General features: G+C 37.8%; 1 protein-coding gene across 3 annotated transcripts in view; it reads left to right on the top strand.

Moving 5' to 3' along the window:
- The window catches only part of DLG2 (discs large MAGUK scaffold protein 2), a 2,175,716-nt gene that overhangs the window by 1,580,706 nt on the left and 570,158 nt on the right, over positions 1 to 24,852 (top strand). For all 3 annotated transcript variants that reach the window (XM_062196791.1, XM_062196793.1, XM_062196792.1), the window contains 3 exons: positions 4,421 to 4,557; positions 18,296 to 18,440; positions 22,082 to 22,220. In XM_062196791.1, the coding sequence (XP_062052775.1) occupies positions 4,421 to 4,557; positions 18,296 to 18,440; positions 22,082 to 22,220 (421 nt within the window). The remainder of the gene's footprint in view (positions 1 to 4,420; positions 4,558 to 18,295; positions 18,441 to 22,081; positions 22,221 to 24,852) is intronic.

Genomic DNA, 24,852 nt, shown 5'->3' with positions numbered 1-24,852 from the left:
CTAACACAATCTTTTCACTGAGTTTATTCTGTAATTGACTCATTTGTTACCACGTGATCCCAGGCTTTGTACACTTCTGATTCCAAACTAAAAGCACCCACTTTCCCATCCCTCAGCCCTTCAAGCTGACAATTTGCCTCTAAGAGAAGGTTTTCTCAGAGACCTATGACTTTCCTCATCTTCTTATATTTGTTTATTTGTCCTTTCATTTAACATATATTTATAAAGCAGCTATATACCTGACCCTTTCCTACTTACAGGCCAAAAATAAGCAGACCAAAGATCCCTGTCTGTGATTATACTTTTACCAAGGAGACAGACCTTAAAACAAAAAATAAAATACATAGGCAGCTTATATAGTATTATACCAAGAAGAAATTACCAAGGGAAAATTAAAAATTGAACAAAACAAAGGAATTGAGTATATGGACAAAGGATGGTATTAAACAATCAGATTCTGTTCAGGCTTATGGAGAAACTAAGATTTAAACAAGACCCTGAAGAAAGTGTGTTTTAGTTTAGTCATCAACAACAAGGACTTTTGCTTGGAGCATGAAATTTTCTAGAAATATCAAGGTTGCAAGTGAGTCTGTATTGGAATAAAGGAGAAGATTACCTGATGACTGGAGGGAATGTGAAAGGAGTAAGGATCTAGGGCATGGAGGGGTGTTGGTCATGTGAGGCCTTACCTAGTCTATGTCCTGCAATGTAGACAGCCTGCCCCTGCTTTATCAAAATATATTTAAGGAATCCCATGTGCCTCCAGACTAATAATTTGGGTTTAATATTATTGCCCAGAGGACCAGCTCACTTTTGTCTTTAGAGAATAGTTTTCCAAATCCAAAACTCACTAGCATTGTCTATACTTAGAACATTGCTTCAGCCAGGTTTAATCACATTCATTTGTTTTTTGTTTTGTTTTGTTTTGGTTTGGTTTTTTGGGGTTTTTTGTTTGTTTGTTTGTTTGTTTTTTGACAGGCAGAGTGGATAGTGAGAGAGAGAGAGACAGGGAGAAAGGTCTTCCTTTTTGCCGTTGGTTCACCCTCCAATGGCCGCTGTGGCCGGCGCATCTCGCTGATCCAAAGCCAGGAGCCAGATGCTTCTCCTGGTCTCCCATGGGGTGCAGGGCCCAAGCACTTGGGCCATCCTCCACTGCACTCCCGGGCCATAGCAGAGAGCTGGCCTGGAAGAGGGGCAACTGGGATAGAATCCGGCACCCCAACCGGGACTAGAACCCGGTGTGCCGGTGCCACAAGGCAGAGGATTAGCCTGTTAAGCCATGGCACTGGCCTAATCACATTCATTTGTAGGAACCCATTCATTCTTTGTTATTTCTATAGTATTTCTGCTCTACCTATTCCATTGCACTTACATTGGCCACAAATGATAGTAGCTGGCAATACAAATGCATAATATGAACTCAACAGATGCTTGTTGAATGAATGCATATGTGCATGAATGGACAAGATGCATGAATGAAGACATAACATAGATGGATACTTCCACCTGTAAATAAAGTTTATAGATAGAAGTTTCCTTAACCCTGTTAAGTTGAATATCTAGAATATGATTTGTTATTGATTAAATATTGATTAATTTTAAATACAAAGTAAGTACAATATTCCATCAAAATGAAATAAATCAGAAACATTTTAGATCTATACCTGCAGAGACATTCTCTGGCTCTGTGAGGAGTGAATGTTTCCTAAACATGCCTTGCTTCACCTTGAGCAAAGTCACCAGCTAAACAGAAGTATATGAACCTAATCTCAAAAATTGCTTTTCACTTTTCAACGGATACATTTATGTCCACAGGATCGCTAGTGATTTCATTTTTTTGGAACAATCTTCAGTCTCAAATGTCAACTACATATTTATTCTCTGTTAGACTTACCTTCTTTGTGGTGGTAATTAGTTGCCACAAATCTGTAATTAAGACTGTGGCATTGGGCTGGCGCCGTGGCTCACTTGGTTAATCCTCTGCCTGTGGCACCGGCATCCCATATGAGTGCTGGGTTCTAGTTCTGGTTGCTCCTCTTCCAGTTCAGCTCTCTGCTGTGGCCTGGGAGAGCAGCGGAGGATGGCCCAAGTGCTTGGGCCCTGTACCCTCATGGGAGACCAGAAGGAAGCATCTGGCTCCTGGCTTCGGATCGGCGCAGTGCCAGCCGTAGCAGCCATTTGGGGAGTGATCCAATGGAAGGAAGACCTTTTTCTCCCCCCACCCACTGTCTATAACTCTACCTGTCAAAAAAAAAAAAAATTTAAGACTGTGGCATTTACTATTGGCCCAGTGGATATAAATCAAGGTGCTGGATTTGTTTTTAGCCTTTTCTTTCCAGAGTTTTAATGCCCACTATACTATTATAAAAATGTAGCAGATTGAACTTAGTACATGGCTATAAAACTTTTGCAAAAACATTTTGAATTGCCCTATATTCATATATCCAATAAAGTAACAGTTTTGGAAAACATGCACTTATGGGTATTTTAAATTTCCTAGGAAAAAGCTAGAGACACTTTTTTTATTCCTTGGACATCATTTGCCTAACAAATTCTTTAAGATGAAGTAAACAAATACATACATGGTTCGGTAGGGTGGCAAAGCATCAATAAATAATAACTGCCTGTTCCACAAATATGCACAATTAAAATCATACATACATAAATATTTAAATAACTAAAAAATAACTTTAAAAAGCTCTTATAAGCAAAAATCATCTAAAATGGAAGGAGAAAGTCAAAGCACATTTCTAATGTGATTGTTGCAGAATTGCTTCTTACTATTAGAAGGAATTGGATAGAGGTAAGGGGCAGTTCAAACAAATAGTTTAAAAAATTAGAGTTATGTGTGCTGCAGTGAAACAATAGCCAATAAAATGCTTAACTAAAAGAAAAAAAGAATAATTACCCACTTCAGTAGGAAATTAGATAGCACTTATTTAAATTGCCCTATCAGTTTAAATCCATTTTCCATTTATTTTGACAACTATTTAACAAAATCATTGCATTTCAAGTATAATTTCAGAGGTGTAACTTTTTAATTTAATTTCATCATTTTCCCATTAACTAATCAATTATGCTGTCCTAATAGAAGGTAGCCCTGCCCACTGTTGACTCAATAAAAGCATAGTGAAATGGAGTATTTTCAAAAGTGTTTTTCATCATTGTTGTATAAAGTGACACAAGTTTTTATAGTAGTTTTCTTAAGTCAAATAATTTTGAGAAATTCTTTGTCTTTAGTAACTAAGCCTTTGATTGATATCTACCTATTTGAGTAATTTACATGTTAATTATCATTATAATTTTAAAATGAAAAATATGTTATGATTATTATAATTAATGTGTATTCAATCATATTCTGAAAGGGAAATTTTTGTGTTTATATCTTTCAAGATTCCATCAATGATTCCTTTGAAATTCCCTCATACTAACCTTTTAGAGTGACTGTATTCTGGGGCAAACATTTGGCATAGCAATTAAGATACTGGCTGAGATGCCTGTGTCCCATACAGGAGTTACTGAGTTCAGGCTGTGCTCCTGACTTGAATGCTAGGAGGTAGCAGTGATGGCTCCCTGCCCCTCACATGGGAGGCCTAGATTGAGTACCTCGTTCTGGCTTTGGCCCCACTCAGGTACAGTGGTGAGCATTTAGGTAGTGAATAAGCAGATGGGATATCTCTCTCTCTTTCTCTTTCTCTTCTCATCTCTCTCTCTCTTCTCTCTCTATTGTTCTCTCTGCTTCTCAAATTCAAAGTAAAATGAAAGTATATAATCTATGTTTTTTACTTGATAAGCTGTGCACAGGGAGGAGTCACATTTGTGTGTGTCATTAGCCTCACTATCAGTTAATAACAGTAAGTTCTAGAAAACATGAAGACAAGAAAACATAAAATCATTACATAAATATCCAGTGTCTCTTTCTAGTGGCTTTTGTCTCAGTATTTGTGTAACATTCTAGAAGCTGTATTTTTCATCATGAATTGTCAAGAAGATCCAGGTCCTGGCCCAAATGATTGTGATTCTCTTTCTTGTATGTTTGAGCAACAGCAATGAACATGAGGGCAAAGACTCACTGTGAAGCAGAACGGTGTCTGTATTGTCCTGACTTACCTAGGATCTCTCCACATCCTTTAATCCCTATTCTGACTAGTAACCGTTATGAACTGATTACCTGAGGAACAGGTGTTACATGTACAGTCTGGAGATTTAATGTTCACATGGAGTGACTTCAAGATCTTTACCTCCCTAACAATAATCAACAAGCCCTCAAATAGTTAAACAGAAATTAATTGGAACAGAATCCTTACTGTTATTTTTTGCTGTTAAAGTGAATTAAGAATCTTTTTTTTAAAAAAACTGTTAAAATATGGGTAATTGCTTTAAAAAATCAGTCTGCCATTTTGTTTGTTTTTTCCTATAGGTTTAGGCTTCTCTATTGCAGGAGGTGTGGGGAACCAACACATACCTGGAGACAACAGCATTTATGTAACTAAAATTATAGATGGAGGAGCTGCACAAAAAGATGGAAGGTTGCAAGTAGGAGACAGACTACTAATGGTGAGTGTGACTCCAGAAAACCTGACTGTATGTGTGTGTGTGTGTGTACGTATATATGAATATATATATGAATATACTCTTGTTTCCCACTGTGTGACTTAGTGTACCCAGGCTGCCATAACAAAATAGCGTAGACTGACTGGCTTAAACAACAGAAATTTATTTTCTTGGCGACTAGGAAGTCCATACATATAACCAATTAGTTTCTGTTCAGGGCTCTCTCCTGTCATACAAATGACCACCTTCTTGTTACATCCTCATACAGCCTTTCCTATGTGCTCTGGTGAGAGAGAGAAAGATAGTTATCTCTTCTTATGGACCCACCAGTCTTTCTGGGTTAGGACGCCATTATTATCTCACTTAACTTTAACTTGCTAAGGACTCTACAGTCACTTTGAGGGTGAGAGGCATAACATTTGAATGGATGGGGCCACAATTCAGTTCACAGAAACAGAAAAGAGGGGAAAGCAGATTTCAAGGTAAGAGAGTTCTAAAGTACATGAAAAATTATATGTGATTTATGGATAATTTTAAAATAGAAATCTATAATCCCACCAGCTTTCTTAGATACACAAGGCACAGACAGTATCTTGTTTTTCTGATGTAATTCATCTTCTTTTTTTTTTAAATTTTTGACAGGCAGAGTGGACAGTGAGAGAGAGACAGAGAGAAAGGTCTTCCTTTTGCCGTTGGTTCACCCTCCAATGGCCGCGCGGTAGGCGCGCTGCAGCCGGCGCACCACGCTGATCTGATGGCAGGAGCCAGGTGCTTCTCCTGGTCTCCCATGGGGTGCAGGGCCCAAGCACTTGGGCCATCCTCCACTGCACTCCCTGGCCACAGCAGAGAGCTGGCCTGGAAGAGGGGCAACCGGGACAGGATCGGTGCCCCGACCGGGACTAGAACCCGCTGTGCCGGCGCCACAAGGCGGAGGATTAGCCTAGTGAGCCGCGGCGCCGGCCTGATGTAATTCATCTTCTATCTGCAATAGAATCTGCTATTTCTAGACAGCTAAAAAGGTGAGCTTTGTATAATAAAATTTACAACACTGTCCGGTTAGCTGATATGTGCATGTCCATAGTCCTTTGTTCAACCAGTGTATACATAGCCCCTGATTTCCACGATTTCATAATTAGTTGTCACACATATAAATGAATCCCATCTTCCCCTCCCCCTCATACAAAGGACAACTATGAAATTAGACCACAAATGCAAATGTCATTTATAGCTATCAAATTAAACCACTGGGATTGAAATCAAGTTCCCTATAGTCTGGAGAGGTGGGCACAATTAGTATAAAACTTTAGGGTTCAGCTTCCAAGCATGCATAGGTCATAGGAATTACTTTTTTTTTTTTGAGATTATGTAGGTTAATACTCCCCCAAATACATCTCATGGAAGTGTTGGCGATGATGGCTCCTTGCAGACATAGAACAAATGCAAAGACAAGGTCACAGCTATTTTGTTTGCCACCTGTTCATATACTTCAGGATTCCTAGGTAATAACTGACACTGACACACAGTTATAAAATAAAAAGTTCAATTAAGGCAATTATAAAAAATTGAGCATTTTGGACTGTCCTAATAAAACCACTTCATCTCCATTTACTTTTATATACCAAAGCTACTGGATAATAATGAAATATTGAATATAAAATGTAAATAACTCTAAAGAAACATAAGACTGAATATGTCTGCTGTTTAAAATAATGTCTCTAGGGGCCAGTGTTTTGGCATAAGGGTTAAGCCGCTGCCTGTAACCAGCATCCCATATGGGTGCCGGTTCAATTCCCAGCTGCTCTACTTCCCATCCAGCTCCTTGTGAATGTGCCTGGGAAAGCAGTGGAAGACAACTCATATCTTTGGGTCCCTGCACCCACATAGGAGACCTGGATGAATCTCTTGTCTCTTTGCTTTGGCCTGGCCCAGATCCAGACATTGAAACCATTCCAGGAGTGAACCAGCAGATGGAAGAGATGTTGCTCTCTATCTCTCCCTCCCTGTTTCTGTAATTCTGCCTTTCAAATAAATAAAATATATCTTTAAAACAGTTAAAAATAAAATAGGAACAGGACCTCTAATCTATGTCTGCAAGGAGCAGACATCTAACACTGCGATGAACGCATTGGGGGAGGATCAGCTTCTACAATTTCATAAGAAAACTAATTTCTGACTTGGATACATTTGGGAAGTTTAACCCAAAACTGTTAATATCCATTGTGTCCCATTTCTCTGTTCTCTATAGAAAACTTATTTTTTTTCCCCGTGGTCTAACTTCTTGGTTGTAAATGCCCTTTGTGTTGAATTATCTGAGTAGGACCTCTCAGTAAGTTTGATAGCTGTCATTTATTTGTTATTAACTATGTTCATGTACTTTGTTTCATGTACCTTAAAAGTATTTTTAATGTAACATGCATTTCTCACAGCAACACATTTCATGTAAGCCAAAGGAAAGTGAGGTATAGAAAAGTTTTCTAACTTGCCCCTGGTCCACGTAGCAAACAATGGACAGAACTGGATTTCCACCTTGGGTGATCAGGCTTGCATCCACGCTTATTAGCACCAAGCAGTAGTGCTTTCTGTGCACGCTGTGTGCATTAGTTTCCTTGAATTTGCCAGTTAATTCTCTCCTTCCTCCTTTATTCATTATCATCCTAGACAATAGCCATAGTTCAGGAAAGAACTCTGTCAAGTGGAAATGCCTAGTCACACTGTATTGGAAAAAAAAAAAATTATTGACTGTGGTTAAAGTTTCAGCTAAAAAGTTAGGATTTCTTTACCTGAAGTCATTGCCATTTTTATTTTTGAAAGTTCTAAAACATTTTTATTTGCTTGTTTTTCTTTAAAAAATGATTTATTGATTGTTTATTTGAAAGGCAGTATTACAGAGAGAGAGAGAGAGAGAGAGATCTTCTATCTGCTGCTTTACTCCTCAAATGGCTGCAAGCCCAAGGCTAAAATCCATCCAGGTCTCCTGTGTGGGTGGTAAGAGCCCAAACACTTGAAGTATCTTCACTGCTTTCCTACGTATATTAGCAGGGAGCTATATCAGATGTGGAGCAGCAGGGAGTTGAACTGGCACTCATATGGGATGTCAGCATCACAGGCAGTGCTTTAACTCGTGGTGCCACAGTGCTGACCCCTCTCCTGCTTGCATGTAATGTAAAGATTGATTCCTATGATATTATATCTCCTGAATGAGTCATTGGGGTATAAGAACTGGACAACTTGTCTCTAAAATATAAATTTTCTTTGAAACATTGATGGGAGTTAAATAAAATATGATAATTTATTGTAGCACTAAATTGAAAAATGATAAGAACAGTTTCAATCTCAAGTAATGACTACTTATGGATAACTCATCTTATAAAGCTTCAATTTCTGCTATTGTAAAACTATGTAACACATGTGTTAATTCCTTGAAGTTGTATTTCAACTTTGAGATGTATTTCTAAATTGTTTCTTTTAAAAACTTGGTTTAATAATTTAATCAAAGGATTTTCCAAGCATCATACTATTTTGCCATCACCATTTTCTTGATATTCATTGTAGACATAATGATTTCAAAAATAGCTGTGACATAATCCTTAACTGTTTTGAGTTTGAAAAAAAATGAATCTTCAACAATAATAGTTCTCTCCTCTCTTATGTAAGGGGACATAATTAGTACTTCCAAGGCAACTGCTAAGCTGAATCTGGAAATGAAAGAAAATGATTCATTTTATAATATTCAGAAGGAAAAATGACTCTGAGAGAGAGGGAAATATGTGTCACTGAAGTCACCCTAAAAGGCCAGTCATCTTCTTTCAATCCCAAAATGTTTATTCATGCCCCTCTTCCATCATTCCTTTCTGTCATTTTTTCCCTTTACTACTCTACCTATTTAGCCCCTTAACCTTCTGTCTTCTCTTCTCTCCAAAGGAAGGACAAATGGTTTACCTTCTGCAGTTTACCAGCTGTATCACACTCTGCATATTTTTTTCTAAATATACTATTCTTTCTAAGAAATTTAGATCACTTCCTTCTCTCAATTCTTTTTTTTTACAAAGATTTTTTTAAGGCAGAGCATTAGTGATCATGAGGGGAGAGAGAGAAAGAGAAAGAGAGAGAGTGAGAGAGAGAGAGAGAGAGAGAGAGTGAGAGAGAGAGAGAGTTCCTCCATCTGCTGGTTCACTTCCCAAATGGCTGCAAAACCCAGGGTTGGCCAGTCCAAAGCCAGGAGTCAGGAACTTCAGGGCTGCAGTGACTTAAGAACTTAGGCCATCATCCATTGTCTTTCCAGGTACATTAGCAGGAAGTTGGATCAAAAGTAGAGTAGTCAGGACTGGACTGGCACTCCAATACCGGTTGCTGCCATCTCCAGCAGTGGTTTAACCTGCTGAGCCACAATATCAGCCCCTCTTCTCTTATTTCTTATGGAAAAAAAATCACTCAAATATTATTCAGTCAGAGTTGCATAAGTGCACTGACCTAAAATGAAGCTCCACTACTTTCCTTAGTCTTTCCTGGCTAAATAACTCACAGTTCAAGAAGTCTCTCAGTATCTGCCCTGCAGGGAAAACACAACTGCTTTTTAGTTTTTGAATTTTTTTTTTTGAGTCTCAGTAATAACCCTTGTAGTTTTTCAAGTAAAATAGTTGTAATGTTGGACACCACTTGAATCATAAACATAAATATTGGAAACTTTTTTCCTAAGAACTCCTTTCTCAGACATGGAACTTATCTATTTTAAATGTTGTCTTATTCCAACTCTCATTTGATGCATCTGAATCTTGCAGAAAAGCAACCATATGAACGCTCTGATAGCACTCCTCTCAGGCATGGGAAACTTAATACTGACCCAAAGCTATCCATTAGGGACTAACCATCATTAGAAATTTGTCTTTAAAAGTATTTTGACATGTAGTTCCCTAGAATTTCTCCCTTTATTTGTGGCTCTGTCCCTGAGACTTAAGAAGTAAGAACTAATTCCTCCTTATGTGTTTGTAAAAGAGCAGGGCTTTGCCACTTCTCTACTTTTCATGAGGTGAAAATGTTTTGTATGTGTTATCTCACTCTTACAGTAAATTTTACCACACATTCATTTATTATCTGTAAATTGGTTATACTTCAGACAAAATTTCTTTAGGTCTCTTGCAATCCTATTCATACTTCTAAGTACTCAGACAATTTTGTAGCATCTGATCTTTGCATTTATTCTACTGTAAGGAAAAATAATCCTGTTACCTTTGCAATAAGCTTGTGAATGTTCCAAATGAGATGGCTATAATGTAGACTACTCACATGTTTCATGTGTCACCCAATTACATGGTATATATTCTCTTTAACACAATAATTTTTTAAAACTTTCCTATGCTACTTGGCACTCATTGTTTACTAGAATTTTGTTTTATTTTGCTTATTTCATGCAGTGACAATGACTTCTGATTTTTATAGATTGTACCAGTAGCTTAGTGTTATATAAATAGGTTATATTTTGCCCTAGAATTCCATGAAGCAGATAATTGGAGGTTAGCAGCATTGATAATTTTCTAATTTTTTCATGTATTTTCAGATACTTGTTTTTATTAAAAACTTAGCAAGCTGATACTTAGAACCAAATATATTAATGAAATGTGATCTCACCCATCCTTTTCTGAAAAATACCAGAGATGTTGAACCTAGTATGTTTTCTTCTCTGCATGGGAAACAGTAGATGAGAGGAAAGGTGACAAAGCACTGGAATTTAGTGGAAAGGCATCAAACTCCATCACAAGAGAGCTAGGTGTCCGTTACAAGCAGCTAGTGCTAACTCTGCCTAACCTACCTTGGGCAAGTCACCTCCAGCTTTGGTCTTTTGCTGTTTGCTCTGTAACATAATAGCATAGTCTGAGATCAGTATTTACCAAAGTGTATTTTATGTTATTTTATTTTTTTATTTTATTTTATTTTTTTTTTTTTTGACAGGCAGAGTGGACAGTGAGAGAGAGACAGAGAGAAAGGTCTTCTTTTTGCCATTGGTTCACCCTCCAATGGCCGCCGCGGTAGCGCGCTGCGGCCGGCGCACCTCGCTGATCCGATGGCAGGAGCCAGGTGCTTCTCCTGGTCTCCCATGGGGTGCAGGGCCCAAGCACTTGGGCCATCCTCCACTGCACTCCCTGGCCACAGCAGAGAGCTGGCCTGGAAGAGGGGCAACCGGGACAGGATCGGTGCCCCGACCGGGACTAGAACCCGGTGTGCCGGCGCCGCAAGGCGGAGGATTAGCCTAGTGAGCCGCGGCGCCGGCCCCAAAGTGTATTTTAAAAATGAGCCTTGGTCCTGTGTCTCAATGAAAGGCTCAGTGGCCAAATAAATGAAAACTTCTGCAACTTGTATCTCACCCCTCCTGTAGATTCTCAGTGAACTTTAGCATTAAATCGTCTGTGAAGTCCTACAATCAGAAATTGATTTAATTTTGACTAAGACTTTAATTTTCAAACTTATTTTACCATGGCATCCTTTTCCTAAAGTAACATATGAAACAACTATGACTAGTGTTCAGTGGAGCATATTCTGATACATACTATAGTATTAAGAGCATATATATGATATATATATGATATATACATATATATATAAAATAAGAGCATCTCTTATTTTTTCTAAGATTTTGATATTATAGTAAGAACATCAAATAGGTTTAGAGAACATGAGTAGAGACAATACAGCTTTCTAAATGAATATTGATTTTGAGGACTTGGTTTTTATTATTTTATATAAATTTATATAATTTCCTGGTTTTATCTAAATAGCAATAAGAAAATTATATTAAAGACAAAATATAGAGAGATTACCTGAATAACAAGTGGGACTTTACAGCACATTCACTAGTTATATCAATCTTAGATGAGAACCCAGAGTTATTAATCTCTGAGCATGGTTCTTCCACCACTAATCTGCTGCTTCCACCTTAAGAAGATCTTGTGCCTGTAACACCTCATTTACTCTTCACCTTTACCCTTGAAGAATAAATAGGACAATCATATTTCTATACTTATTTTCTAAAAGAGAAAGAACTCAGAGATGATGGAGATTTCCAGTATTACATAACCAGCAAAATGAAAACATACATAAGAAATAGACATAAAATTGATGTCACAAATATTAATAAAATTTCAAATGCTTTCTTCTTATTCTCAATGGATAGCCCTGGCATTCATACCATGCTGTCCATTTTGGCATCCACTGGTGTCGAGGAAGCTTGATCAATCAAAATATGACGCCCACTTGATTTCTTGCTTTATAATGGCAGAAAATGTTAAGAAATGCATTAATAATTACTGAAAGAGAACACATCCACACTCTTGGAGTTTGAATTGTGTGCCTTATACATTGGTGTGACCCAGTGCTCACAATCTCTCCAGCTTTTATCCTTTTTTCCTCCTTATCCCATGCCTAGCACAGTGCATGTGTCTATGTTCGTGGCTGCTTGAGTGATGTTCACGCCTATTTCCTGCCTCACTGTCTCAACACAAATTGTAAAATGGAAACTCTACAGTTGCCTCTTTCTTCCTGTAAACTAGGCAATCTTTACCATTTTTCCTTTGTGTGCCACAATCATTATTTTTAAACTTATTTAGCTTATTATTTCAACATTTGTCAAGCATCAGTTATTTGCCATACATCAGCTGGGGCTATACAGAACTGAGAATGCTCTAACCGCTTCCCTTGAGGTCAGTCTTGGGTGGAAAGAAGCACAGCAGGAATGAGTGTTGGCCAAGGGAGAGGGAGATGGTTCCCACAGAAAGATCCCTGAACACGAAGAAACTATTTCAACCAGCAGGATCTGAAAAGTTATAGGATCTGATTATAGTTGTTTGACTTCTATTTATTTATTGCTTTACATTATGCAATCTTTTCATGTTCATGGAATTATTCATTTCTCATAAATACAAATAAATAAATCAGTATTGTCTTCAATTTACATATAAAACAATGAATTGTTAGTCTATTACCTGGCTTAAAATTATGAAACTAGGAATTGAAAACAGATCTGATTCTACTTTTAAAATTAGTCTCATTTTATCAAGTAGCCTTCATTTCTAGAAACAAAAGGTTTAACATATGACTATTATTTCTAATGCATTTAAGTCTATTCACTGGGCATGAAAATTAATTTTGTCCTTCCCGTTCTACTTCCCATTGCTAACGAGATCCTGCCATAGTGTGTCTCATAATGAGGCCACTGTATTTAGTTCTTCCATATTTAGAGTTCCTGTTCTTGCTCAAATAGAGTTAATTTTGTTCTAACCATAAGTAATACATTCTAATTGGTTAAAAAGATATAAAACAATAAAATATTGTTGAAAGATAACCATTACTGTCTCCCATATATTACTAATTACTTTTATTTTTAATATAAAGTTTATTATAGCTATTAATTTCAGTGTACCACAGAGATTTTAATCCTTGGTTTATGCATATTTATATTCATATCATTAGCTTTACCACATTGGCTATCCCTCTTTGTAATTTATCTTACAATCTAATAAGCAAGCGCGCTGCCTACTTTTTTTAAAGTTTACATTAGAATTTGTGATGTCCTTTCTAGAGTTTCTAGTGTCCCACACTTCCATAGGTAACCTCTGTGTTCTTAATCACCACACCCCCAACCCATTTGTCCCTCCACACCAATATTCTTGCATGAATAGGGAAAGGTCAGGTATCATGCCATCTGCAAAGTGCCCATTTCTCTATATTGCCACCTTCTCCTGCCCCCACACCTCCGAACTCAGCATTCGCACATACTGATTTGCTTACATTCATTTGGATTTCCACAAAACTTGCCGTGTCCCCTAATTGCAGGTCTCCTGGACCCTCTTTCTTCAGCTGCTTTGCTGTCTTTTATATCATGCTCAAATTCAAGAAGTGCTCCCTCTTCTTTTGGGAGAATGAATTGCCTCACCTCTCTCTTGGTCCCAGTTCTCTTTCCCATTGGGAATATACGGAAAGGCAGCACATGTGCCCCCTCCATAGTGCACCTCCCAGGAGAGTACCTCTTGGGATTTCTTCCCCCTGAAATCAGGCCAGTTGCTCAGCATTCGTCATTATAGACAGATAGTGGATGCAATTTAAAAAAAAAAAAGAAGAAGAAGAAGGAAAAATACAAAGGACAATGAAATACAATGACAAGAGCAACTAGCCAATCAGTGTAATGTTCCTTCTCTCTGCATACAATCAATTCCAGCTGTAGGGCTTTTATCTTGAGAGTTCACAGGATAATGCACACACATAATTAACCCAAACAAACCCACTTTTGTGAAAAACATTTTGAAAGCTTCAGCACAAAAGAGAACTTTTTGGTCCAGATCCCATACTGTTCTGAATTTTTTAAAAGTCCACACAGAAGCCTCATCAGCAGTACCCTAATTAAACTCATCAGTTCACAGATGTTTACAGAAGAATGTCAGTGAAAATTTTCACTAAAAAATAGCATTTCCTGGGAGGAGAAATGGATAATGACAATAGTAATGATGATAATACCTTGCCTTAGGTACTTTAGTGTGTCTGCCACTTTACATAAACTGACACAATTAAATCAATAATCCTGTGAGGTATTAAATATTATCATTCCTGTTTCACAGATGTCAAAATTGAAGTTTAGAAGGTTATGTATATTTCCCTAGGTCACAGAACCAGGAAATGTGGGGACCAGGGTTCAAATCTTAATCTGTATGACCCAAAAGCTTGTGTTCTTAACTCATGCGTCCTGTTGCTGGTATAATAATGTACCTCTTCCAAGACCGAAATCACAAATTTTTCAGTACTTCATGCCCAACTAGAAAGTGACTAACAGGGCCGGCGCTGTGGTGCAACAGGTTAATACCCTGGTCTGAAGCACCAGCATCCCATATAGGTGCCAGTTCAAGACCTGGCTGCTCCATTTCCAATCCAGCTCTTTGCTATGGCCTGGGAAAGCACTAGAAGATGGCCCAAGTTCTTGGGTCCCTGCACCTGCGTGGGAGACCTGGAGGAAGCTCCTGGTTCCTGGCTTTGGATCAGCACAGCTCCAGCTGTTGCAGCCAACTGGGGAGTAAACCATCAGATAGAAGAACTCTCTCTCTCTCTCTCTGCCTCTCCTTCTCTCTGTGTAGCTCTGACTTTCAAGTAAATAAATAAATCTTTTAAAAAAAAGTGACCGAACTACCACTATTGTAAACTACCATTATTGTTTCCCCTAATATCCTCCTCCTCTTTACTAATTCCATCTTGTCTTCAACTTTTGTTTTCTGGTCAAAAAATTTTCTGAATACTCCAAGATTCTGTAAGCAGTCTTTCTATGAAAGTACATTTTTCTGGATTGTTTCACTGCCCACTCAAAAATGAGAAAAAGTTCCATTTAATAACCACTGACCACATCCCTCATTGATAATCAAATGAGCTATGGACATTTTATACACTGGGGAAAGACAATGAGCCCTTATCAGAAACAGAACTTCGGTGCCACTTATCATTTAATTGAGTTAGTTTCTAGTCTTTGGGGTCTTTTTCCCTTGTCATCCCTTTTGTGTTACACAAACAATTTCTGTTTCTCTTTTGTTTTTCCAATATAGATGTTTCTGGGGGTCCTGATTGCATTCAGAGCCTCCTTTGGTATTTTTTTAGGAGAGAGCACTCACTTCCATACACACTTTAAGGCATTATACAAAATCATCACTTGGATATAGTCATTTTCTAAGCACAACTGCCCTAAAATAAGTGATTAATCTGATATATAAGAAGATTTTAAAGAAACAGATACATTAAACTACTTTCCATTTTATTTATTTGTAATTTGAATACATCAGTGGATTAAGGTGATGCAATATACTACAACTACAAGATTAAGCAAGAGCTATAATTATTCAGACTTTAATAATACTTTAGATTTCTTGTGACTTTTATGTGTTAACTTGGAATAAGACCCTCCTCTCTAAATGGGATGAGGAATAGATGATGAATGGCCCTGGACTCAATGAACTAGTACTCAAAGACATTCTCATTTTCATCTTTCAAGATCCTAAGATTAACGATGCCTTTGCCCTGTTGGAGGCTGTGTGATCTCTGTTCCAAGTTAAGTTCTTTAAACACCAGGTTTTCTCATATTTGAAATAGGCCTAATTATTAGTGTCTACCTCATTGAGTTATAGTGAGGATTAATTATATGATTTGTGTTAAAAGAGATGCCATAGTTTCCTCAGAACAGATAAGTATTAAACAGATGTTAGCCCTATTGTTTGTATTATTTCTCTATTATTAAGAACTATGTCCCCATTCCTGTAGCCCTCCACATTATCCCTCCATGCAAGGGTTTATTCTTTTATCTATTCATTCTACAAACAACTGAGTTCTATTTTAATGTGGATTTTGTGAGAACAGAGGCCTTGTCTGTTTGGAAGAAGCAGTATGGCCAATAGGTTGAGTATGGTCCAAATTGCCTGGTTTTGAATTCTGCCTTATATTTGATCAATGATGTTGGTTAAGTTTCTTAGTCTCTCAGAAACGTGCCTATCTCATCTCATAGGTTGTTATGAGATTTTACTTTGTTAATATACAAAGGTACTTCAAAAAGGCCATGGGACATATGCATTGCCTTTTAATTCCATTTTTCACAAAATTTTTGAAGTACTCTTTTATATAAAATAGTTCAGAGTAGTGCCTAGCAATTAGTACAGGCTTTATAAATGTTTGCTTTGGTTATGATTATCATTCTTATTTTTTTCCATCATATCTCATAACTAAAACAGTGTCTGGCACTTAATAGGTTTAGTAAACATATGATAATGTCTGCCATTTCAGGCATCCATTGAAGGTTTTAGAATGCATCCCAAACTGCTAAGGGGAAACTACTGCACTGAAGGGATTCAATCCAATATTCCTGGCACGTTTATTTTAATTATATATCATTTCAGCAGAAAGTAACTCAAGAATCACTCCTTACAAAAATATAATACATTAAATGTAACCTACATAGATATTTAAAATACTTCCCGGGGGCAAGTATTTGGTGCAGTGGTTAAGTCACCACTTGGGAAGGTCACATCCCCTAGCAGAGTGCCTGGGTTCAAGTGCTGTTCCTCTGCATCTGACCCAACTTCATGCTAATGTGTTCCCTGGGGGGGGGGGGGGGGGGCAGATGATGGCTCAAGTACTTGTAACCCTGCTGCCCACGCGGGATTGAATTCCAGGTTCCTGACTTCAGCCTGGCCCTGTCCAAGCTGTTGTAAGCATTTGGGGAGTAGGCTGGCTGATGAAAGATTTCTCTCCATCTGGCTTTCTTTCTCTGTCTGCCTTTCAAGTAAAGTGAAAAATAAAATAATAAAATATTTCTGAATATTTATTCTCTTCAAATATTTCTTCAAAGACTAGATTTTTCTGGAAATATTATTTTAAAACTATTTCAAAGAAGGGTTGCAGAATTCCACTGGAATGCCATTCACATGAAGTTGGAATGGCATTTGCAACTCAGGTTTTCCTGTACATTAAAGAAAGGGGCATTATTGTTAAAATGATGGCAATAGTTGATCCTGCTTGCCTGCAAAGCCCTGTGTTCCAACATTAACACTCTTTCCTTGGAAAATGAACAAATGTTCAATGACATTTTCAAGAGAAGGATTTTTGAAATGAGAAAATTCAGGTTTGGTGAAGCTATAGGAAAATGGGGACTCTCATATAGTGTTAGAAAGCTGATAAACTGTTTCATATTTCAAGAAATCATTTTAGAAGAGGCATCAAAAATTTTAGATTGGTCCAGCATTTCCATTTGTATGATTTATCCCCAAGAAATTATTAAAGCTGTGTACAAATATAGAAAAATACTTTGGCAACAATACTTATAGTAGCAAAGAACGCAAATTAAACATACAGTAATAAGAAACTAGTTATTAATTGTTGTTATAGCTATGCACTACAATGCTCTCAGAAGAACAAGTCATAATGTTGAAAAATATTGTTATGGGCAAATAGTCACTCAGGATTTTAAAAATAGGCTCAAAAAGAATGTGTATAATCTGGCTGCGATTGCTCAAAGAAATATATCCAAGGGGCTGTCCTTGTGGCTTAACAGGTTAAGCCACCAACTTCGATGCTGGGATCCCATATGGGCACTGGTTCAAATCCAGGCTGCTCTACTTGTGATCCAGCTCCCTGCTAATGTGCCTGGGAAAATGGTCCAAGTCCTTGGACCCCTGCACCATGTGGGAGACTCAGATGAAGCTCCCGGATCCTGGCTTTGGCCTGTCCCAGCCCTGGCCATTGCATCCATTTGGAAAGTGAATAGGCAGATGGCAGATCTCTCTCCATCTCTCCCTTCCTCTCTCTGTAACTACCTTGCAAATGAATAAAATAAATCTTTAAAAAAATATATCCAAATAGGGAAATTATTTTTAATTATTTTGCCTTCTTTAATGATTATTTATTACTTTGTAATTACAAAAGATATAATTAAAAAAGCATCTGACCTTCATTTCTTTTTCCCACAAGCATTATTTTTATTTCTTCTATAATATATGACAACTTTGTAGAAAAAGATAAAAGCAATATTGTTTTATGGCAGCAGGGACTATACCTTAACTGCTTTGGCTAATGCTTAATCCACCTTTTCTGTCAAAGTATGATATAAATACGAAACTAATCATTACAATTTATTCTTTAAATAAGATCATAATTCCAGGTACCATCTGACTTAATATTTCTCTTCTGCTGCCGAGGCTTAACTCTAATATTAAATTGTTTTCCCTTTCAGGTAAACAACTACAGTTTAGAAGAAGTAACACATGAAGAGGCAGTAGCAATATTGAAGAATACATCAGATGTAGTTTATCTAAAAGTTGGCAAACCCACCACAATTTACATGACTGATCCTTATGGTCCACCTGATATTACTCACTGTAAGTACCATGCTCAGTGTTGTTTTTGAGTAGCATTCAATGTTACAAAATAAGAATTTACAAATCTGTTTTTTAAGTCATCTGCTTGTTCCTTCACTCTCACTTCCAGAAACATGTAGAAGGAGTATTTGGCTTTTCACCCCTGTTTTATTTATAAAATTTACCTGGAGTTTGAGAGTGGTGATACCTTGATGAGTTGGTAGACCCACCATTATGGGAAGGATTAGTTGTATATGCTGTGGACAGTGTGATTACAAAACATTACATGACTAGGACAGAATAGACCAGAGATACCTCTATGTTTCTTCCTGAGAGACCTAGGGTTTCAGTGGAGAAATTATCCTCAGTCACCATTGTCATCATCGTCATCATCATCATCATTATAGGCCTTACCTTGCCTTGAATTGGCTGTATTGTGGGGAAGCTAGGAAAAATAATATCTCTATTGCAACAGAGTTCTGTTCAGAGTAGGGGCTTCTAGGGCAACAGCTAATGATGCGATTCTGTATGGGAGTCCTCAAGAAGTTCATGGCTCACAAAAGCCCCGTGTTTTCTCATCTTCTTAATAGATCAACAAGAACCTAAGGTTCTGCCTTTAAGGACTAGATTTAGAAATAATTTTTTGGGTGTAAGTTTATTTATTTGTGAAAAATAGAGAAAGAAAGGAGGAGAAGACAGAGAGACAGAGAGAGAGAAATAGAGGAGAGAGAAAAACGAATAACTTCTGTCTACTAGTTCACTTCCCAAATGCCCGCAACAGTCAGGGCTGGGCTAGGCCAAAGCCTGGAATCCAGAGCTCAATCCACATCTCCCATATGGGTGTCAGGGACCCAACTACTTGAGCCATCACCTGCATTCTCCCAGGGTGTGCATTATCAAGAAGATGGAATCAGAAGCAAATATGGCCATCAAACTAGGCACTCTGAGAGGAAGACATCCCAAGAGTTTTCTTAACCACTGTACCAAATGCCCACCCCACTTATGAATTTAAAGGACAGTTTTGTTGACATCAATAAGTGTGTTCATTGTGAAAATTTTTAAAAAATTTATTTTTTATTTGAAAGGCAGAATCACAAAAAGAGAAGGTGAGACAGAGATAGAGAGATTAGAGATAGAGATAAAGATAGCAAGAGAGAGAGAGAGAGAGAGAGAGAGAGAGAGAGAGAGAAGTGCTGGGCCTGGCCAAAACCAGGAGCCAGGAATTCCATCAGAGTTTCCCACATGGTAACCAGGACTCAAACACTTGGGTCATCATCTATTGCTTTCCCAAGAGCATTAACATGGAGTTGGATTGGAAGTGAAGCAAATGAAACTCAAACTGGAGCTCATATACATGCTGGTATCTCAGGCAGCAGCTTAACACATTGTGTCACAATGACAGCCCCAATATATGAAATATTTAGGGTCCAATTGTGACACTAAGAACTCAGAATGTCTTCAACACCTGCCATTATAAGGACAATTGTCTTAAGCAAGTCATTTAGCCTATCTTTTATTTAAAAGATTTATTTATTTATTTGAAAGTTAGAATTACACAGAGAGAGAAGGAGAGGCATAGAGAGAGAGAGAGGGAGAGGTAGGTCTTCCATCTGCTGCTTCATTCTCCAATTGGCCGCAACAGTCGAAGCTGCTCCAATTCAAAGCCAGGAGCCAGGAGCTCCGTCCAGGTTTCTCATTTGGGTACAGGGTCCCAAGGACATGGGCCATCTTCCACTGCTTTCCCAGGCCATAGCAGAGAGCTGGATCAGAAGTGGAGCATCCAGGACTTGAATCGGTGCCCATATGGAATGCTAGCACTGCAGGTGGTGGCTTTACCCACTATGTCACAGCACTGGCCCCCATTTAACCTATCTTAAATTTAGATGTTTCTCTTGAAAGAAATTTATGGATTGAATAATTTTTCTATCTGCCTTTTATATTTGCTGTTGCTTTTCTAAATGATGATTCTAAAATGCAGCATTTCCCCCCAAAATGTGTTTTTTTCAAGAAGACAGTAACCTAAGATTAGCTTTACCTCAGTATATGAAACAGTTTTACCTTTTAGTCTTTCAAGCTAGATGAATTTAGAAAAATCAGTCTTGAGAGCCTATGAGGCACTTCATGAAAGGCATATAAGGTCAATGTCAAAGAGAAAAAAAGGAGAAAAAAACTACCTGAAAACTTTGAAAAGTATCCATTGAATAGCTTCAATATGTGCAAGTCACCTTGTAAGGTAAAATGTAGGCTACAGAAGGGATACCGTATTGGCATTCAAGGAATTTGGTTGTATCAAGAGCTTGGTTCAAGGTAGGCTAATTGAGAAATATAAATAGCAGCAATCTTTGGCAGAAAAAGAGGGATGTATTGCCATAAGAGAGGTAAAAATAAATATGCTTTGGGTACTCCAAGGAGGGAGATATATCATCTGTCTTTGGAAGATCAGAAAAAATTTTTATACAGAAAGTGTTATTTGAGTTGTGTCATGAATAATAGGTGAGATTTCAATGTCTGAGTTGGAGTGGATGAAATAAATTATAGGCAGTTGGTACACTGGACCAAATCATGAAGCACAGGCTTTGTTTGAAGACAAGATAGGTTTAATGGGTTTGATATGGATCAATTTTATAAGATTGAAAAGTTTATGCTATATATGCAATACAATGGTAGAAATAGAGATTCTTTCAGCAAGAGAACAATGGATCACAGTTGTGTTTCAGGAGCATTTTCTTTATCTATTGTATAAAGTAGATTTGAGGAAGTAGGGAGGGAACAGGTACCAAATGGGGGTTAGGGTATTTCAATCAATCAAAAGGAAGATGAATTTGGAGAGAACAATGGAAAAGGAAGACCTTTTGGGAAAGCCCTTTGACCTTTCTGGGAAGGGAGTACATATTTTGGGAAAAATTCTTACACAAGAAATTGTTCTGGGGTAGGCATGTGAAACAGTGGGTTAATCCACAACTGGAGATGCCCACATGCCATATCAGAGTGCCAATTCAAGTCATGGTGACTTCACATCTAATCCAGCTTCCTGCTAATGCATCCTGGGAGTCAGGAGATCATGAGTTAAGTGCTTGTGTCTCTGCCACCCAAATGGGAGACCTGGATAGAGTTCTTGGCTACTGGCTTCAGCCTGGCCGAGCCCCAGCTGTTGCAGGCTTTTGGGAGAATGAGTCAGTGGATAGATCTCTCTTCCTTTTCATCTCCATCTCTGTCTATCTCTCTTTCTGATGTTCTGCCCTTCAAATATATAAAAATAAATAAACATTTTTTTTTAAAATCCTTGTTCCTTGGGAGTGCTGTGCTCTTTATGACTGGATACTAATTATGTGAGCTCTGCAATTATAAAGCTCACATTCCTATTTAATAGAAAATGTGTCATCATTCTGAAAATGTGTGCTGGGTCTCTCCTCCAATTCTTCTCTTCACCTATTTGTACTAACTTGGGTTACAGATATAGCTCTTATACATCTTTCTTATCCTAAAGGTCATCACCATGTACCTGCATATATTAAATCAAACAGCAACTCCTCCCTTTTGAAGGACAAGATAATATTAGGCATGTAGCAAGCCCTTCTATTTTTAACACACCCTTTGAAGTACAGCATGACACATTGAATCACCCACATAACAGGTCCTTTTATTTTTTTCCCACCCCTTAGCTTATTCTCCACCAATGGAAAACCATCTACTCTCTGGCAACAACGGCACTTTAGAATACAAAACCTCCCTGCCACCCATCTCTCCAGGAAGGTACTCGCCAATTCCAAAGCACATGCTTGTTGAAGATGACTACACCAGGTCAGAATTGTTTGTTGGTTAATTGAGTTTACTTCCATTGCCAACATAAAATCACATTTTTAATTTATTTTGAGAATAAAGCTTCTGAGTGCCAGTTGAATTGTATCTTGAAGAATGGGTAAGATTTCAATGTCTGAGAAACAAAGTCTTGCCTCAAGAGGAAACCTGAAAATAGTGGTAAGCATGAGTAACTGTCCTGTGTTCTGAAGCAAACAGCATTTTTTTGTGTGTGGGGAGAAAGAGTAGTAAACACTTGTCCATCACCTTCAAATTATTAAGTTTACCTATCTGATCTCATTGGAGCCTTCCAACCATTCTATAGGATGATGTTATTTGGGGGAAGAAGATAATGCCGACAGTCAAAAGGCAGGAAGTAGCATATTAATCTTACCTATTTGGTTAGTGAAAGGACAACAGAAAATTCATGTTCTGGCCACCAATAACTACAGTGCAATCTGGCAATATAGTAACTATAGGTAGAAATGAAAGAAGTTTCTCCAAATGATTGAATCTAATACATCCCATAATTCTAAATGATAATGGAACAGGATTCTAAGAGTGAGAACCATATTACTAATCCCACAATAAAGCCAAATTTAGTCAGCACTCCTATTAAAAAGTCAGTTTTGACAGTTCAGAGAAGACCAATTCAATGTATTTAAATGATTATCAGTAAACATTCAAAAAATATTGGATAATTAGTGGGTGAGTGCATGAATATTAAGAAATGTACCTTTTTATCTTTAAATGTTTTGTTTTAAAGTTATACACGCTCATTACAACTGGCAAAGCAATACAAAGATAATAAAAAAAACAAAAATCCCCTTCATACTGTCTCCAGAATTACCTACCTGTCTTAAGGTACCCAATGTGACAGCCTGGCATGAACCTTTCATATATTCACAAATGCATACAAATATACGGTCAAATATAAGTGAGCTTGACATTGCTTTTACAAAATGTTTGTATTTCGCACAATTTTCTGTAACTTTGCCATGAATAATACTTTCACCAAAACTAAAATCACACACATACACACACACATGCACACACACAAATACCCTTTATGTAAAACAAAGAGAGATGACCTGTTCTAGTTTGGTATCCTGCCTCTCTAATCAAAGCCAGTTGTAAGCCTTAGAGTCGACTTCCTGCTGGTTCACTTTCCTCACTGGTACATGTGCATGCTTTGTCCTTTCCATTGTTTGGTATATCTTTTTAAATGATTAGGCATTTTTCATTTATTCTGCAATATCAGGTTGCTGAAGTAGCTCGTTATATCTTTAGCCAGGGAATGGAATATTTGGATGCTGAAAATGTGCATCTGTGGCATAAATCAAATGTAAACTTCTTCCCATGTGGAAAAGTCTGATCTCTATGCTTTTAATTAAAGTGAGGGTTGCAGCAAAGATAATCCTCATGGTTCTCTAAAGAATTGTGCAAATACAGGCACCTTTATCCACCCGAGCAATGATCTATTTGCTCTCATCCTATCTCTAATATTTGATATGACTTTAATTTGAAAATGCCATTTTAGCTTACAAGGCCCCGTAGTAAATTAATGTTTATTAAGGGCACTTCATAATCTAGGCCCTGTGCTAGCTGTTTTAGACATACTATCTATTTAATCCTTCCAAAAACACAGAGAAGAGATTTTACCTCCATTCTAGAGAGGCAAAAATTGAAATTCCAAGAGATTAGGAACTTGCTTATGATTTTATAGCTTCTCAGTAGAAAAACTGAGTTTCTTAACAGCTATAAAATCCTGGCTAGAAAGAAACATCTTAAAGTCTCCTTATTTTCAAAATGAAATCCAAGTCATATATAACTGTACTCATTATAGAAGTATGCAGCTAGAGAGGGATCTGAGAGTTTTTGGTGAGCTTTAAAAACAACTAGGCTGGAGTTGAGATCTATGTCTACTTCTGCCTGGATGACCCCGGGCAAACCATTTCACCTGGCAGGTTCTGTTTCCTCATCTGGAAAAAGGAATAGTAGCTGAATCTGTCTCACCAGGTTGCTGCAGTGATTAAATGAGTTAATGCATGCAAAGAACTTAGAACATTGCCTGGCACATAATATATACTCATTGAATGCTATCTATTTATAGTAGCTATACTTATCATTCTTAATCCATTTCAGATGTCACAGGGAATGCTTTTACAGATGGTGTCTCAGGAAGAGAGTAAATTTCTTCCTACTGAGATTATCTTAGTTTCTGCCTCTGCTTCTTCCCCTGTTCCCCTGAAAGACAAGCTCACTAATAACTTTACATAAAATCTTCTTTCCAGTGATTGGTAAATGGCAAATTTGTGGAAAAAGGTTATATCAGTTCACATGTACAGACACACACACACACACGCACACACGCACACACATTACTCACCACTCTTTGGCCATTGCTGGTGTCCTCTTACAGGTGCTCTGGCATTGTCGTGAGTCTCACAGGTATTTTTTTTGTTAAGACTTATTTATTTATTTGAAAGGCAGAGTTACAGAGAGGCAGAGGGAGAAAGAGAGGTCTTCTATCTGCTGGTTCACTCCCCCAAATGACTGCAATGGCCAGAGCTGGGCCAACCCAAAGCCAAGAGCCATGAGCTTTTTCTGGTCTCCCACATGGGTGCAGGAGCCC

The sequence above is a fragment of the Lepus europaeus genome, chromosome 7 (assembly GCF_033115175.1).
Source record: "Lepus europaeus isolate LE1 chromosome 7, mLepTim1.pri, whole genome shotgun sequence".
Lineage (NCBI taxonomy): Eukaryota > Metazoa > Chordata > Mammalia > Lagomorpha > Leporidae > Lepus > Lepus europaeus.
Note: the sequence above shows the minus strand (reverse complement) of the source record. Positions and strands in the feature narration are given on the sequence as shown.